The following is a 13,137-nucleotide window of genomic DNA, read 5'->3' as shown; positions in this document are numbered from 1 at the left end:
GCGCATCTTGTTCTTCGTTTTACCGCTGCACAGTTGTTGGCCGTCAAGGTTGGTATATATACAGAATGGGCGCACATAGAACAGCACGAACCATATTCTTTAACTTCAAATTTACTTAACATATTGAGACAGCCATGACCGGGAATTGCTATTCTCCCAACTCGGTTCTATCCGACATCATTCGGGGGCTCGACCCTAATGCACCACCAGCTGCTCCACTTGACTTGCTATCAACTGTCTCATCTATTTTTCACCAACGATCAGAGAGGCTTCGGCGAGAAGCCCTTGCTCGTACAGACGCAGAGATCGAGGCTGGATTCGTCGCTACTCGAGAAGCACGGATCAAGGAGAAGCTCGAAGAATTGGAGGAGGAGGAGGAGGAGGAGGAGGAGGAGGAGGAGGAAGAGACATCAGAAGACGAGTGGAACGAAGATGAGTATGAAGATGAAATTCCTTCCAGGGAAGATGTCGAAGCTTTCATCAATGGCATGATTGATAAAGAAGCCACAGGCCCTGTTCTTAGGCGTGCAATAGGAGAGACAAGAGAGGACCATAGAAAGCGGATGGAAACTCTTGAGGACCGCATTCAGGGGTATCAACTCTCCAAGTTCGTGCTCGAAGACTTGCGGGGAGATCCTCCTAGGTACGTGGAAGGGTTCCCAGTGAACCTCATCAACGCCTTTTGCCACCTACGTCCTCACGTTCTCTTTATGAATACGGAGATGTTCGATTGTCTTCAGTGTCAAGTTAAAGGGAGACGGTGCTCACGAAACATGAACTATTCACCCGCCTGCGAGCGATGCAGACGCCATGGAGACCCCTGTTTAGTCAAGGACTTTACCCATCCTGTTGCAGTGTGTTGGTGGTTTGCTAGGGGTCAAGAAACCGGTGACATTGAACAGGTGGAATTAGAGTGGCTGGAGAGGCTGGTGAATAAGGGTCAGGCTGAGGGCATCCAGGCCTTGCCAGTGTGGCCTGAGGTCGGTGGTAACTCAAGCAATAATAGCGGTGAAGAGGAGATGCCTAAAAAATGGCAAGACTTCTTGAAAGGATCCGCCAAAAGGAAAATAAGTACATGGTAAAGCGCAAAGGGGCAATCTGCATGCATTTATTCTTTGTAAATATCCCCATCTATCCCATGTCAGCCTTTCCCCGTCATCAATCAAAAGAGCCAGAGCCATCTGTGGTCATAGGCAGGTTCCCAGTCAGAATCCGTAATCCCATCCGCCCAAATCTATGAACCTCGTTTCCCTCAATTATGTAGTTGTTGCACTTGAGTGAGTTCGTGATTCTCAATGTTTCCTTTCCCATGGAATTCGCATAGAAGAAAGAAGTGAAGCCCCAAAGTAACTCCACAGACCTAAATATATCCCTTCATTTTCCACCATTTCCTGACCATCTTCAGCGGAATGTGAGCTGAGATGGGTGCCGCATATTGGCCCCGACCGATCCCTTTAGCCTCACATCACGCTTGCTCTTCCGTTTCTTAGGGCTTGATGGCGGAACCAATGCACTGGTAGTGAGAGCATCTAGAGGAGTTCTCGGAACAGGAGAGATGCTGTCTGTGAGGAACTTTGACTTCGTCCTTTCGAGGGCCGAAAGAACGTTTTGCCTATAACGAGGATTGGTATTGGTAGGTGATCTTAAATGCCTCTCTAGCCCAGGGAGGGGAAGATTCGCAGTATCATGAGTCCTGGCTCTTGGGACTCTCCTGCGTTTTGATGGGAATTCAGTGTTCGCTGAACCGTTAGGCTTACGAAACCCTTGCCAAGGAGGTTGAGACTTCTTTAGACTAGTCGCAGACTCTCTTAGAGTGCCGGATGGACGCGGTGGCACCGAGAAAGACGAGGTAGTCTTACGAGTGGCAGTTCCTGGGTCAGGTTCTGCGGCTATCTCCAGAACGCGGTCTCTAGACTTTGTGGTCGTAGTTTCAAAGCGTGTAGGTGTCGTCGTGAAGTATTGGCTGATTGATGAGCCTGGGCTTCTTGTAGGTGTTGGTGGGTTGCTCGGTGCAAGATCAGGTAACACCCAAGGCATAGGTTTGAGCTTATCTTGAGGTTTCCAAGAAGCCAGTGTTCTAGAGTCCATTCGTTTGAACAGTTCCCGATTCTTCTTCGGAGAACAAAGCCATGCATGCGTCTTCGCACCATAAGCATTGATTCTCTGTAATGGGTCAACTTTCAGACAGTTCCAGACGAATTCAATCCCTTCAAGAGAGGGTTTTGTCTGCAATCCATTGAACAGTCTAGTGAGATATTCGATTATGTCTCCTTGTCCCATCTTGTTGAGCTCTGTGTCGTGGTTATCAGATGCGAGGAGGAGCAGTGCAACAACACCTAAGGACCAGATGTCGACAGCCGCAGTGTGAGCTTGCCCACCGGCTGCAAACTCCCTATGAGACTTATTAGCAAGTGGCTTGAGTCCAAAACAAGTGACGTACGGTGCTTGGTAACCTGGTGTCCCAGCATTTGTGATCATTCTGCTGCGTCGAGGCACGGCAGAATTGCCAAAGTCTGAAAGCATGACTCGATGGTACGCAATCTTAGGCGAGTACGCCAAGAGGATATTCTCTGGTTTGAGATCACGGTGAACAATGTCTTTCTCATGGAGATAGCCAAGACCACGGACAACTTGACGTATAATGATCCGTGAGTCGAGTTCCTTGACCGTGCCATGGCGTAGGATGAATGACATGAGATCACCACCCGATGCAAGTTCTGTAAAGGTGTAGCTAGGGCCATCAGTTCAAGTTTCCGTAAATATATGGATCTCACTTACAGTGAGTGTGGTGATGAGATAGCATCCACGTAAGGAAGAATGTTAGGCTATTTCAGGTTAGTAAGGCTCGCGATACAAAGCGCGAGTCGACTTACATGTCGCAGCTGGCGCAAGATATCGGCTTCCTGAAACTTGCGGCGGATATCCTCTTGAGGATTCTTTCCTTGAATCTTGTCGAGATTGATCAACTTGCAAACTAACTGCTTCTTCGTCTGGACGTCGTTTGCTAGGCAGACGACTGCTTCCGCTCCTTGCCCGAGGCAATGGTTATTGACGTGATACTTGCTTGCGAACAACTAGGGCAGTTAGTTTCAGGCCCCAGTCGGTAGTAGGGACAATTCGGGCCTACCTTGCATTCCTCCAGTTGTAAGGATGTTAACTCATGGCGAGGGGGTGGCTGATCTTGAATGACTGTAAACTTCTAGTATGGTCGAATTTCGATCACATCGCCGCTCTGTAGTAGGTAGCCAGGGCTTATATCCGGACCAGAACCAATGAGTTGGCCATTGACAAAGGTGCCATTTGAAGATTTTCGATCCCGCACATAGACATGGTTGATAGTTGGCTCATACACCACAACATAGACTTCGCAGTGGTTTCGAGAAACTGCAACGTTGAGGTCATTATCGACAGCCAACGTGCTGTATGTGTGAGCTTGTGTGACATGCATTTCATGTAGAGATTTGCTCACTTTGCACGAGGGTCTCGCCCAATCTTGAAGATTTCTCGCTCCCACACTGGAAACACTTCTGAGAAGCGGGTTAGAAAGAACCAGAAGAGGTGGAGACCATACGAGATCTTGAGGGTAGGAAGAGCGTACGCTGAGATTGGTGTTCGCTTCTGGTGTCTACTAGATGAAGATATGCAGCTGGACTTTCTTGCGACGCGCGAGCCGTATCCTCGTCCATATTGAGCTTTACAGATTTTGAATCTGGTTCATCTGCTCGTACGTGTAAGTGCTTTCTTTGCTGGATTAGTTGGCTGAGTAAGATTGGTGTAGCAAGATCACGAATTCGTTGGTTTAGATGGCGATGGTGGTTAAGTAGAAATTATTCAATTAGTGGCTAATTTTCTCGTCGGTTGCAATTCCTATTGTCGCAGTTAAACAATTGCAGCCGTTCCTTCCCTCCTTCCTTCCTTTCTGCTTCAATCGTCGGCCTGGCACTGTATGCGCAGGACAGTGCCCCACTCAATTGGCACCCTTCTCGTCGCCCACCCAAGTTTTGGTGGGGGGTCTTCCAGGTACCATGAGAAGGAACGATGGGGTTCGGTCACGTGTTGTGATTGGGGCTGCATACACAAAATCGTAATTCTGCCCCCGAAGCTTCAGAAGTTTGTTCCTTATCCCAACACGATTCTCATCCACGAAAGAGTAAGTTTACGCGACCTGACCCTGGCCTATAGCTTGTAGCTTGCAGGCATTGAGCTTGGGCTCATGCCACCGCAAGCTACTTGTCTTGTTGACGGCATTTCGCATGCGCACCACAGCTGCTAACGTCTTCCAACAGCATCGTCAATCAAGATGAGAGCCAAATGGAGGAAGAAGCGGGTTCGCCGCCTCAAGCGCAAGAGAAGAAAGATGAGGGCTCGATCGTAAGTTGCATCGCTGTCGCCGACATGTTGACAATAGCTAACCGTTTTCACAGCAAATAAACACCTCGCACCTCAACCTGACTTGACTCATCTTTCATGATGTTACGACTTCACACGCACAACGATACTCTGGCCGAAGCTGCGAACGCTACTCTGGCGCCTATGGGATGTCCCGCAACGTACTGAGCTGGGATTTGACTTCGGGAACTACGTCACGGTGGTGGAACCCCGCACTTGAGCGGCTGTTGGGCACTCAATGAACATTATGGGAATGGGGATTATGACAATTGGACGGTCGGGAACCAGGCGGTGTTAGGATCAAAGACCATCAGTCATGCTTGCAAAAGACGATGCAACGAGAACTTGATTGGCAGTTCTAAGACAAAGAAATACAGAGTATTCCTCTGACAGTTTGTGTGCTTCGTGATTGTGCCCTCGTGACACCAATTAGCTCTAGCTGGACGTTGACCAAGCTCAGTCGCGCGCTAGCTGTCGGCCAATTCTTGCAAGCCCTTCGGTCTCAGGCTAATTGCTCTATGTATGATGTCGTGTTACCAGTTCTTTCAAATGCGATTGATTTCGCCGTTCCCGAATATTAAAATTGACGATGTGTTGTGCGTGACGCTCTGTCGCATTCAGCTCCGAGGTGGTTCGACGTCACGAAACCTACAGAGCAGCGCTACCGACCTTTGTGGAGCTACTCGGTGGGTTGCAGAGATGGAATGCTGAAGATATGGAAATTTGGAGATACTGGAGCTCAGCGAAATGCATCAACCATCAATTGAATTGCATACGACAGTATATAAAATCGTCATTCTGAAACTCATCCATACGGCTCTTATATATTAGTTCCTCAACTCAATTCTTCCACATATCTCGATGCAACTGCGAGGTACGTTCTCCCCTCTCACCGCCTTCCCTGTCTGGCCGGCTAAATGGCGGGCCCTCTCTTTCTGCCGCGGAAAGTCAAAAAATTTCTAAGACCTTGTCTGTATCAACGGTACCTCTACTCAAGATTACATACGAGATCGATAATCGGCCATCCAACATGGGGAGTGAAAAGCGCAAGAGAAGCGGAGATTCTACGAAGCCAAAGAAGAAGGTTGCTATTGATGCGCCTCCTTCATCAGCGACCGTCTCTTCCGTCCTCAGACCCAAGTTCTGCCCTCCCGTGATAGGTACCAACCACCACCTCTGCTTGAGTGCGATGCGACAGATATTGACTGATCTCGAATAGCAACGGCTGTTGGGTTCCAAGTACCAAAGAACATTCCCTTTCACTCATATGCGCCCAAGAATGGAGCCAAGTCAAAAGGCAAGCAGCCTGAATCGGCTGCCGAAAAAGATTTCCTGCTGCACTCGAATGCGCATCGATCTATGGACTACACGGTCAAATCGGACGATCCAAGAGGGAAAAAGCCAGCTTTAAATCACTTCCTCGGAATCTACGACCCCAAGACAGGAAAACTTGAGGTGGTCGAGGCAAAGAAGATGACAATGCGGGCTTCAGTACGAGCAAGGCAGGGCGCCGCTGCTACTTCTGGTCAGCGCGATAATAGCCAGGTACGCCTACATCCATCTACTCTAGAGGGGCAATATTCTAACGAAGTACAGACAATGCTACAGCTCAAGACCGACCTCGGCCAGACATTTGGTACCAAGAAGGCCAAGAAGGCCATCCAAGAGAACGTCTTGAACGCTATCGCACCGCAAAAGAAGGCTGGGGAAGAGCCTGCCAAGATTGATGCAGCAGCACGTGCTATGCTCAACTCTGTCGGAGAAGTCACATCGACCATGTCATCGAGAGAGGAGTTGCAAGCGGTTGTGGATGCCGCCAAGCCTGTGCCCATTGCCAACATGGAAGCGACCGAGATCCAAGACGTTTACGATCCTAAGAAGATCATCGGAGCCGACATCCTCAAGCTGGTCCCCGTTCGAGAATGGCAAGAGAAGGTACAACATAAGGAGAGCATTCAGGTGCCGTCACGCTTTGTTGCCGCTCGGGTGAACCGCGTGGCAGGCAACGAGGAGGCGGTGGATCGACTGCGTGTACTACGTTACTTCTTCTTCGTGCTGCTTTTCTACCTCCACAGCAAGCCTGGCAAGGCCCGTGGCACCCGAACTATCGCACCTCGAGAGAAACTCAGGGAGTTCCTTGCTCCTGCACCCGAGGCTGTGATTGAGAGCATTCGCCGCAAGTTCTCCGACCGTGGCGAGATGCGCAAGTTCCACGTTGATCTGCTGATAACACATTGCTGTGTTTTCGCAAGCATCATCGACAACTTCGAGGTTGACACACAGAACCTACGTGACGATCTAAAGATCGACCAGAAGACCATGAATGCCTATTTCCAGGAGATTGGCGGTCGTGTGAAGCATGTTACAAACAAGGATACGAAACAACAGGTTAGCGTAGCCCGTCTAACGCTGCCATTGAACTTCCCCAAGCAGAGGCAATTTGCCCCAAAACGCCGATAGGAATGGCGTTCAATGGAGGCGTCTGCCGATGTGAAGAAGAATGTTTAAGAGGAAGAGTGCGAGGAGACAGTGTGAGCGGGTGGTTATTGTGATGATTGAAAAGAAATTGCATGCTGAATCTTTCGGCAAAGGAGTTTTGCGGATGGACCGGGGATGTCAATGTACCTTGGGCTTCAGTAATTCAGTGCCTACCAAGATAACGTAGCTCGAATGAATTATTCATACACGTTATATATACTTCTTTAATCGAGACACTTGTGGTTGTTTCGTGATTGGTCGTGGATATTTCAGCATGCTCCTAGCTCACCTGAGTTGTAGACAGCAAATATAACGTATTTAGAGCTTAATGAATGCTGTGTAATAACTCCAACATTATGCAACCCAGTTATCAATCTTTCTACCATCTATTGCACAGTCAACGAAGCCAAGTATTTGTTCTACAGTGATCGATCTCCCTGCAGACTTGGCTCCGGCAACATCTCCGCCTCCCATGCCGAGGCATCTCGGTACGCCAACCGAGTGGGGAGACAAGATCCGGGGTAATCAACACCCATGTAAGTAAAATACCCTAGGTTGGAGAGAATAAGAAGTCAACCTCTCCTGGTTATCCTCTTTATCATCAATCTTACAAGTCTCTTCTCCTCCATTCATCTGGTCTTCTCATTTCGAATATCCTCCGTCAGATCCTTTATACTACAGCTTTCACTATGGCAGAAGAGTCTACCCTTCAACTCGAATATCGTGGCCGTGTAGCCGTTTTGACCATTTGTAATGAACGAAAACTCAACGCCTTCAACTCAGCACAATACTATGATCTCGCTCAGAAGATGCGAGAGATTGCTACTCATGACGAGGTTTTCACTACAGTGATTTTGGCAAAGGGTCGATACTTTTCTGCGTGAGAACCCCATAGAGAATCCTGTCCACCCATGCAGACCACTGTGTCTTGAAAATGCCGGACAACCAATATAAGCATGGACATAACTGACTGTTCGCAGAGGAGCTGACGTGGGAGTCTCTCGAGAGATAGCCGGAGACGGGAAAGCAGTCCATAAGCAAGTCTTACAGGGCTTTGTCGCTCAAAACCTGAACATCACCCATGCCTTTGCAACTCATCCCAAGGTTCTCGTCGTTGGCCTCAATGGTCCTGTTGTAGGCCTTACAGCAGCGCTCATTGCATTTGCTGACTTTATTTACTGCGCGCCGTCGACTTTCCTCCTCACACCTTTCTCATCCATTGGTCTTGTTGCTGAGGGTGGTGCATCACGAGCACTGGCACTACGTCTCGGACCTGCACGAGCGAACGAAGCATTGCTCATGAGTCGCCGCATTGGATCTCAGGACCTTGAACGCTGTGGATTTGTCAATGCCATCTTTGACGAGGGCGATGATGTCAAGTTCAGGGCTAGAGTGTTGCAAGAGGTTGACGAGAGGCTGGGAGACCATCTTATTGGGGATAGCTTGATCGAAATTAAGAGGCTGATCAGGAAGCCCGAGCTGGATATCCTGCATACACAAAATGTCCATGAGGTTTTTGCTGGGCTGGAGAGATTCATGACGGGTGTACCTCAGGAGGAGTTTGCCAAGCTTGCGAGCGGTGCGAAGCGACACAAGCTGTGATGATTTACAGCTATATCATCTATACCAGAGAAGAAAATATGAAGCAATAAGACTCTACTCGGACATGTGCTCTCACCTTACTATTCTGTGTCTTTTCTTCCCCCCCTCGCTCACAAGGTACGCTGCTAAGCTAAGGTAAGGACTGACAATGTTGCACAATATCAGGACAACCACATAACATGTAACAAAAATAGATTCTACAAGGACAAAAAAAACATACAACACTGGGGATTCGCTGGTCGTCACCGACCCAACTACTAATCCAGCGCTTCGCAGCTTAACTAAGGGGGAGCGGACGGGACCCCGTGTTCTCTACGAGCTGTGGTCGTTTGTGATAAGCGGACATGTCACAATGCCCTATGAACAAGGTACTAACACTCGTATACATACTATCTTTAGTGCGGAGAGCACAGTTTAATTGATACTCGCTTCAGCAGGAGTGTCACAATTGGTAGGTTGTTAATAGTCTTCTATTGTCAAGTGTTGCGTGTTCCCTATGCTAGCAGACCAAACAATAAACTGGCTCGTTGCCAGAAGTCGTTGGCTGACTTCAAGATTCGGTGCTTTGCTGCCTCGTCTAACTTGGAGTGTCGGTAAACATTGTCCTCGAGGTTCTGGAACGAGCTGCCTGCTGATTCTGTGTTGCCGATGCAACGCCGCAAGAGGGCAATATCAAAGAGCCACTGTGTGAGGACATCCGTCTTCTGCTCGGCACTGAGACCAGGTTTCTGCTCTTCGGTAGCATCTTCAGGCTTTGGTAACTCCTCCTCGGCACTGGCCTTCTTTTCATCGGTCTCCTCTGCATTCTCGTCCTCCGTATCATCATCGTCCTTCTCCTCCTTTGCATCTACCTCGTTTGACTTCTCATCTTTGACGTCTTCCTTGTTGTCAACTGAGTTCTCCACCACTGCTACCTCCCACATTTTGCATAGTTGCTCAGTCAGGTGCTTCTTCAACACAGATACAGCCGCCTTGGTCCAGAGATCAGCCCCCTCGTCCGACATAGACAGTGATAGTGATCGTAGGAACTGGAAAACCTCTGGCGAGGGCTGATTAGGTAGCGCTGGCTCTCCATCCCAAAGTGGTCGGCCCACCACAACTCGCTGTGAAAGTCCTTGCGTGGAGAACTCTTCCAGAGTAGGCTGTGAAACTGCCACAGCCACCTTCTCATGCATCGAAGGGACAGCCTTCAGGCCAAAGCTCTTGATGGAAGGCCGCTCTGGTAACTGGTGTCGGATATCTCGTAAAACACGGAGGAAGTACATGGCTACTTTACCATTGCGCGATGACTCGGCCCGCTCATCCCAAAGACTTTGGATTTGATCTTCAAGCTCTTTGAAAGACTTATCAAGCGTGGCATCCAGCCTCTCTTGCAGCATCTGAGGATCGTCCTTGCTTAGGAGTTTCTGTCGAGCTTCGATCGTCTCCTCATCCTCGATCTCGTCGTAGTCATTATCCCAGCGTTGCCGTCTCAATTGTTCAACAACCTCCTTGACATCATCGATGACATGATACCATGATTTGTAAGAGTGCGCCGCTTTGGAAACAGCATCATTCCGTCCATAAAACCGAGACACGACCTCTTGCACAAATGGGGCAGCGCCACCCGCAAGAGCTTCATCGTAACCTTCTTCGTTCCAGATGCTCACATGTTCATCGGTGGTACCATCTTTCCATCGTCCTAAAGATGCAGAGACCTCTGACCCAACTAAGCGGAGCTTGCTGACCTTAGTATCGAGGACTTCGAGCATGCGTGAGTTGATGGCTTCGCGGAGAGAATCCTGCATTTCTGATGGGTCGATACCTCGAGCCTTCCCACCGTCTCTAATCCAAAGCTCCAAAACACTTGTTCGAAGCTCCATAATGGACTTGAATTCGGACATTGTGTTCAGCGTTTTCTTCAGTCCGTCGAGGAGAACCTCCGATCCCTTCTCGGACCATGCAGCTAGCATCTCACGAGCCTGGCTTCCATCCAGGTCGTCATGCCGGACGAAAGGTGTGAAGTATTGGATTTCTTCGTCACACCACCGTTCATAGATGTCTAATCTTAGCCCTTCAAGCTGCTTGAGGCCGGGGTCAGCTAGGAGAGGGTGGCTCTTAAGACCCGAGAGCGCCAATGACAATCTGCCTGGCACTAAAGCTTGCACATCAAGAACAGTTCTCGAATAGAGCCTCAAACCTTGAACAACGTCATCAGCACTCCTCTTCCGATTATTCTCTTCCGCCTCAAATGCTAGTCCCATAGCCTCTGCTCTCACATGGAGAAAATGGCGGAGAACGTCTCTTGCTCCAGAGCTTGTTGCTAAGCTGTATGCACATAGTGCCTTTTGCACGTCTTCCCTCTCTGTCTCATCGCCAGCTCTCTCAAAGACCTTCTCGACGTTCCTGAGCAACCTTCGTCGTAGCTTACTAACGGATGCTCTCGCGGTTTCGATGGCTTGGCGACTGCTAGTGTCAGTCGCATCGTCCGAGAGACTCTTTATCAAAAGTCGACTCAGAACCAGGACCTTTGTAGAAAGTACCAATCTATCTCCCTTCTTGACATTGTCGCCCAGTCCACCACTGCCCTTAAGTATTCGCCCAACAACTAGGACACAGGCGTCGAGGAGCCTTAACCGTGCTGCGATAGAGGTAGCGTATTTGTTCTCCTTCGCGACAAAATTTGCGAGACCCGTAGCCTTGGCGCTGATCACAGCTCTACCGCATCGGCCACCCATCTTGCCTAGAAGCTCCTGAACGACATCGTTGTCATCGCGCATGTGCACAATAGTGTCCGCTGTACCGAGCAGATCGCGATATGAGCTTCCGACCTGAGTGCGCAGGCGGGTAGACTTTTCTTCGATTGCGACATGGAGGCTTTTGTGAATAGTTCGGATCTGTGGGAGGGTGTTATTCGGAGAGAAGATCTGGGCGGATGAGGTGAGCTTGGAAGTGTCGATATCGGCCATTGTTGCGCGAGAGCTATAGGTCGTATAGTATTGGTGTTACCTATTGATAGGCATCTGTTCAAAATCTTGTCGCACCCAGGTTCGTACGGTCGTTGAAATTTGAGGAGAGGCGTTGGAAAGTTGTAGGTTTGCTTAAGGGAAGCTGTTCAAGCAACGTGGAGGTTGGCCCCGCCATACAAGGGTCGACCCGCCATAAAATAGGTGATAATCAGGGGACTTAAATGTACATTGCGGCAGTCAAGTAAATGAATATTCACAAAATTGGATGAATTCTTTTATGACGCTATTAACCAAATCCTTAATGAATTTAAAACTATAGTCTTGTGCTCTTGACAACAGCTGTGTTGATACCTGACAGCTCTCCTTGGTATCCTCCCTTGGGCTCGCCGCCTTGCCAAACAGGCTTCATGCTCTTCAACTTCTTTTGCTTCGCCTCGTACTGCTTGCGCTTCTTGACTCTGGGGTTCCTAACGTCCTTGCTTCGCTTGGGCGCTAGACCCTTGTTCTTCTCGATAGCATATGTGATCTTACGCTTGCCATCCTCACCAAGCTCCTCCTTCTCGACAACTCGATCTGCCTTGCTGGCAGCAGCGTATGCTGCGTAGCGGGCGGCCTTGTCCTCCTTGTTCTTCTTTGACTTTTGTGCCACCATATCGTAGTACTCATCTTCATTGTCACGAACAGTCTTGGCCGTTGTGGTGTCCTCATCGTCACTGTTATCGTCAAGGTCTGCTCCAAGCTTGGAGTTCTTCTGTCCACGTCGCTCAGCCTCAGCGTTGAGACGCGCCGCACGGTCTCGAAGTCGTTCACGGTGAGGAATATCCATATCACCACCGGCATCCCTTCCAGCGCCAGCACGCTTGTTCGCCTTCTGTACGATTTGAGATGTGTAGAACTTGAGACTCTTCTTGCGGGCGGCCTTCTCAGCTGCGGTTCGCTCATCAAGAACGTCCTCTTCACCAAAGTCGGAATTGTCATCGTCTTGTTCGATAGCAACAGCCTTCTTGGACCTCTTGGATTTCTTGCCGGGAAGAGGTAGATCATATAGATCAGCAACAGCTGCTTCTCCAGCCTTGACCTTCTCCAGCTTTCGCGCCAGTTTCTCAGCAGCAGCCTTTTCTTGCTTCGACGACTTCTTGCTCTTCTTTGTTCTCTTCACCTCAGCCTCCAGATTCTCAACACCCTGCATCAATGCATCATCGTCGATATCTGAAATAGCGTCGCCATCGAAACTCTTGGTTGACTTGAGATCCTTGACCTTTTGCCATGTCTCTCGACAATTCATCAAGGTCTCCATGACCTCGTGGTCCCGTAGCTCGGTAGGATCAATAGTTTTCTGCACCTTTGCGTTATCTCTTGCTGGAGATGTCAGGATGGCAAAATAGCTCGCGAGAGCAGCAACGTAACAGCCGGCCACCCAGTACTTGACGGCTTCTAGTGATTGGCCCGAGAGACCCTGGGCTGACTTTTGCAAATCCACCAAAGTAGGTTGCAGGTTCTGGAATTCCTTGACGAGGGGCTCGAATTCGGGATAACGGTTCTTGAGAATTGTATATCGCTCTTCGGGGCTCATGTCGTCGGTGATCTCAACTTCCTTCAGGACTTCTGTGATCGTCTCTTCGCCCTCACCATGTTCTTGGCCCTCGGCTAGCCACTCGTCACCATCAAAAATGAAATCCTCCTCAGCCATCTTGGAAAGCTTCTTCTGCTGAAGACGCTT

General features: G+C 49.4%; 6 protein-coding genes and 1 non-coding gene across 10 annotated transcripts in view; 3 read left to right on the top strand and 4 right to left on the bottom strand.

The window, feature by feature from the left end:
- Positions 1-134: 134 nt before the first annotated feature.
- FOXG_09344 (uncharacterized protein) lies at positions 135-1,082 on the top strand (the record flags this gene model as incomplete). Its single annotated transcript, XM_018388465.1, has 2 exons — positions 135-643; positions 875-1,082. 2 exons carry the CDS (start codon positions 135-137, stop codon positions 1,080-1,082), a joined length of 717 nt encoding a protein of 238 aa, XP_018246531.1.
- Positions 922-3,686, bottom strand: FOXG_09343 (CAMK protein kinase; the record flags this gene model as incomplete). Its single annotated transcript, XM_018388464.1, has 8 exons — positions 922-2,392; positions 2,441-2,731; positions 2,779-2,825; positions 2,874-3,074; positions 3,128-3,189; positions 3,265-3,419; positions 3,470-3,527; positions 3,599-3,686. The coding sequence occupies 8 exons, from the start codon at positions 3,684-3,686 to the stop codon at positions 1,402-1,404; spliced, it is 1,893 nt and encodes a 630-aa protein (XP_018246530.1). The 3' UTR covers positions 922-1,401.
- Positions 3,687-3,998: 312 nt separating this feature from the next.
- On the top strand, positions 3,999-7,192 carry FOXG_09342 (uncharacterized protein). Of its 4 annotated transcripts, XM_018388462.1 has the most exons (6): positions 3,999-4,150; positions 4,287-4,371; positions 4,425-5,263; positions 5,338-5,549; positions 5,609-5,934; positions 5,986-7,192. In XM_018388462.1, exons 4-6 carry the CDS (start codon positions 5,420-5,422, stop codon positions 6,847-6,849), a joined length of 1,320 nt encoding a protein of 439 aa, XP_018246528.1. In that variant the 5' UTR covers positions 3,999-4,150; positions 4,287-4,371; positions 4,425-5,263; positions 5,338-5,419; the 3' UTR covers positions 6,850-7,192. The 4 variants fall into 4 exon arrangements, with proteins under 4 accessions (XP_018246528.1, XP_018246527.1, XP_018246526.1 ...); XM_018388461.1 differs by having other exon boundaries at positions 4,287-5,263; XM_018388460.1 differs by having other exon boundaries at positions 3,999-4,371.
- Positions 7,193-7,319: 127 nt separating this feature from the next.
- Positions 7,320-8,573, top strand: FOXG_09341 (uncharacterized protein). Its single transcript, XM_018388459.1, has 2 exons — positions 7,320-7,747; positions 7,848-8,573. The coding sequence occupies exons 1-2, from the start codon at positions 7,557-7,559 to the stop codon at positions 8,467-8,469; spliced, it is 813 nt and encodes a 270-aa protein (XP_018246525.1). The 5' UTR covers positions 7,320-7,556; the 3' UTR covers positions 8,470-8,573.
- A 109-nt stretch (positions 8,574-8,682) lies between these two features.
- FOXG_20031 lies at positions 8,683-8,798 on the bottom strand. Its single transcript, XR_001936401.1, has one exon. It is a non-coding gene; the product is annotated as a 5S ribosomal RNA (ribosomal RNA).
- FOXG_09340 (uncharacterized protein) lies at positions 8,761-11,580 on the bottom strand. The gene is made up of 2 exons (XM_018388458.1): positions 8,860-11,580; positions 8,761-8,788 (listed from the first exon to the last, which is right to left on the bottom strand). Exon 1 carries the CDS (start codon positions 11,415-11,417, stop codon positions 8,964-8,966), a length of 2,454 nt encoding a protein of 817 aa, XP_018246524.1. The 5' UTR covers positions 11,418-11,580; the 3' UTR covers positions 8,761-8,788; positions 8,860-8,963.
- An 83-nt stretch (positions 11,581-11,663) lies between these two features.
- The window catches only part of FOXG_20030 (uncharacterized protein), a 2,146-nt gene continuing 672 nt past the window's right edge, over positions 11,664-13,137 (bottom strand). Inside the window, exon 2 of the mRNA XM_018400305.1 lies at positions 11,664-13,137. Within this exon, the coding sequence (XP_018246523.1) occupies positions 11,731-13,137 (1,407 nt within the window). The 3' untranslated portion in view covers positions 11,664-11,730.

Source organism: Fusarium oxysporum, chromosome 9 (genome assembly GCF_000149955.1).
Source record: "Fusarium oxysporum f. sp. lycopersici 4287 chromosome 9, whole genome shotgun sequence".
Lineage (NCBI taxonomy): Eukaryota > Fungi > Ascomycota > Sordariomycetes > Hypocreales > Nectriaceae > Fusarium > Fusarium oxysporum.
This window is presented reverse-complemented; position numbering and strand designations above follow the sequence as displayed.

Coding starts and splice junctions, on each gene's coding strand:
- FOXG_09341 (XM_018388459.1), top strand. CDS start 7,557: ATGGCAGAAGAGTCTACCCTTCAACTCGAATATCGTGGCCGTGTAGCC. Junction 7,748..7,847: donor AAGGGTCGATACTTTTCTGC/GTGAGAACCCCA, acceptor GACTGTTCGCAG/AGGAGCTGACGTGGGAGTCT.
- FOXG_09340 (XM_018388458.1), bottom strand. CDS start 11,417: ATGGCCGATATCGACACTTCCAAGCTCACCTCATCCGCCCAGATCTTC.
- FOXG_09342 (XM_018388462.1), top strand. CDS start 5,420: ATGGGGAGTGAAAAGCGCAAGAGAAGCGGAGATTCTACGAAGCCAAAG. Junction 5,550..5,608: donor GTTCTGCCCTCCCGTGATAG/GTACCAACCACC, acceptor GATCTCGAATAG/CAACGGCTGTTGGGTTCCAA. Junction 5,935..5,985: donor GTCAGCGCGATAATAGCCAG/GTACGCCTACAT, acceptor AACGAAGTACAG/ACAATGCTACAGCTCAAGAC.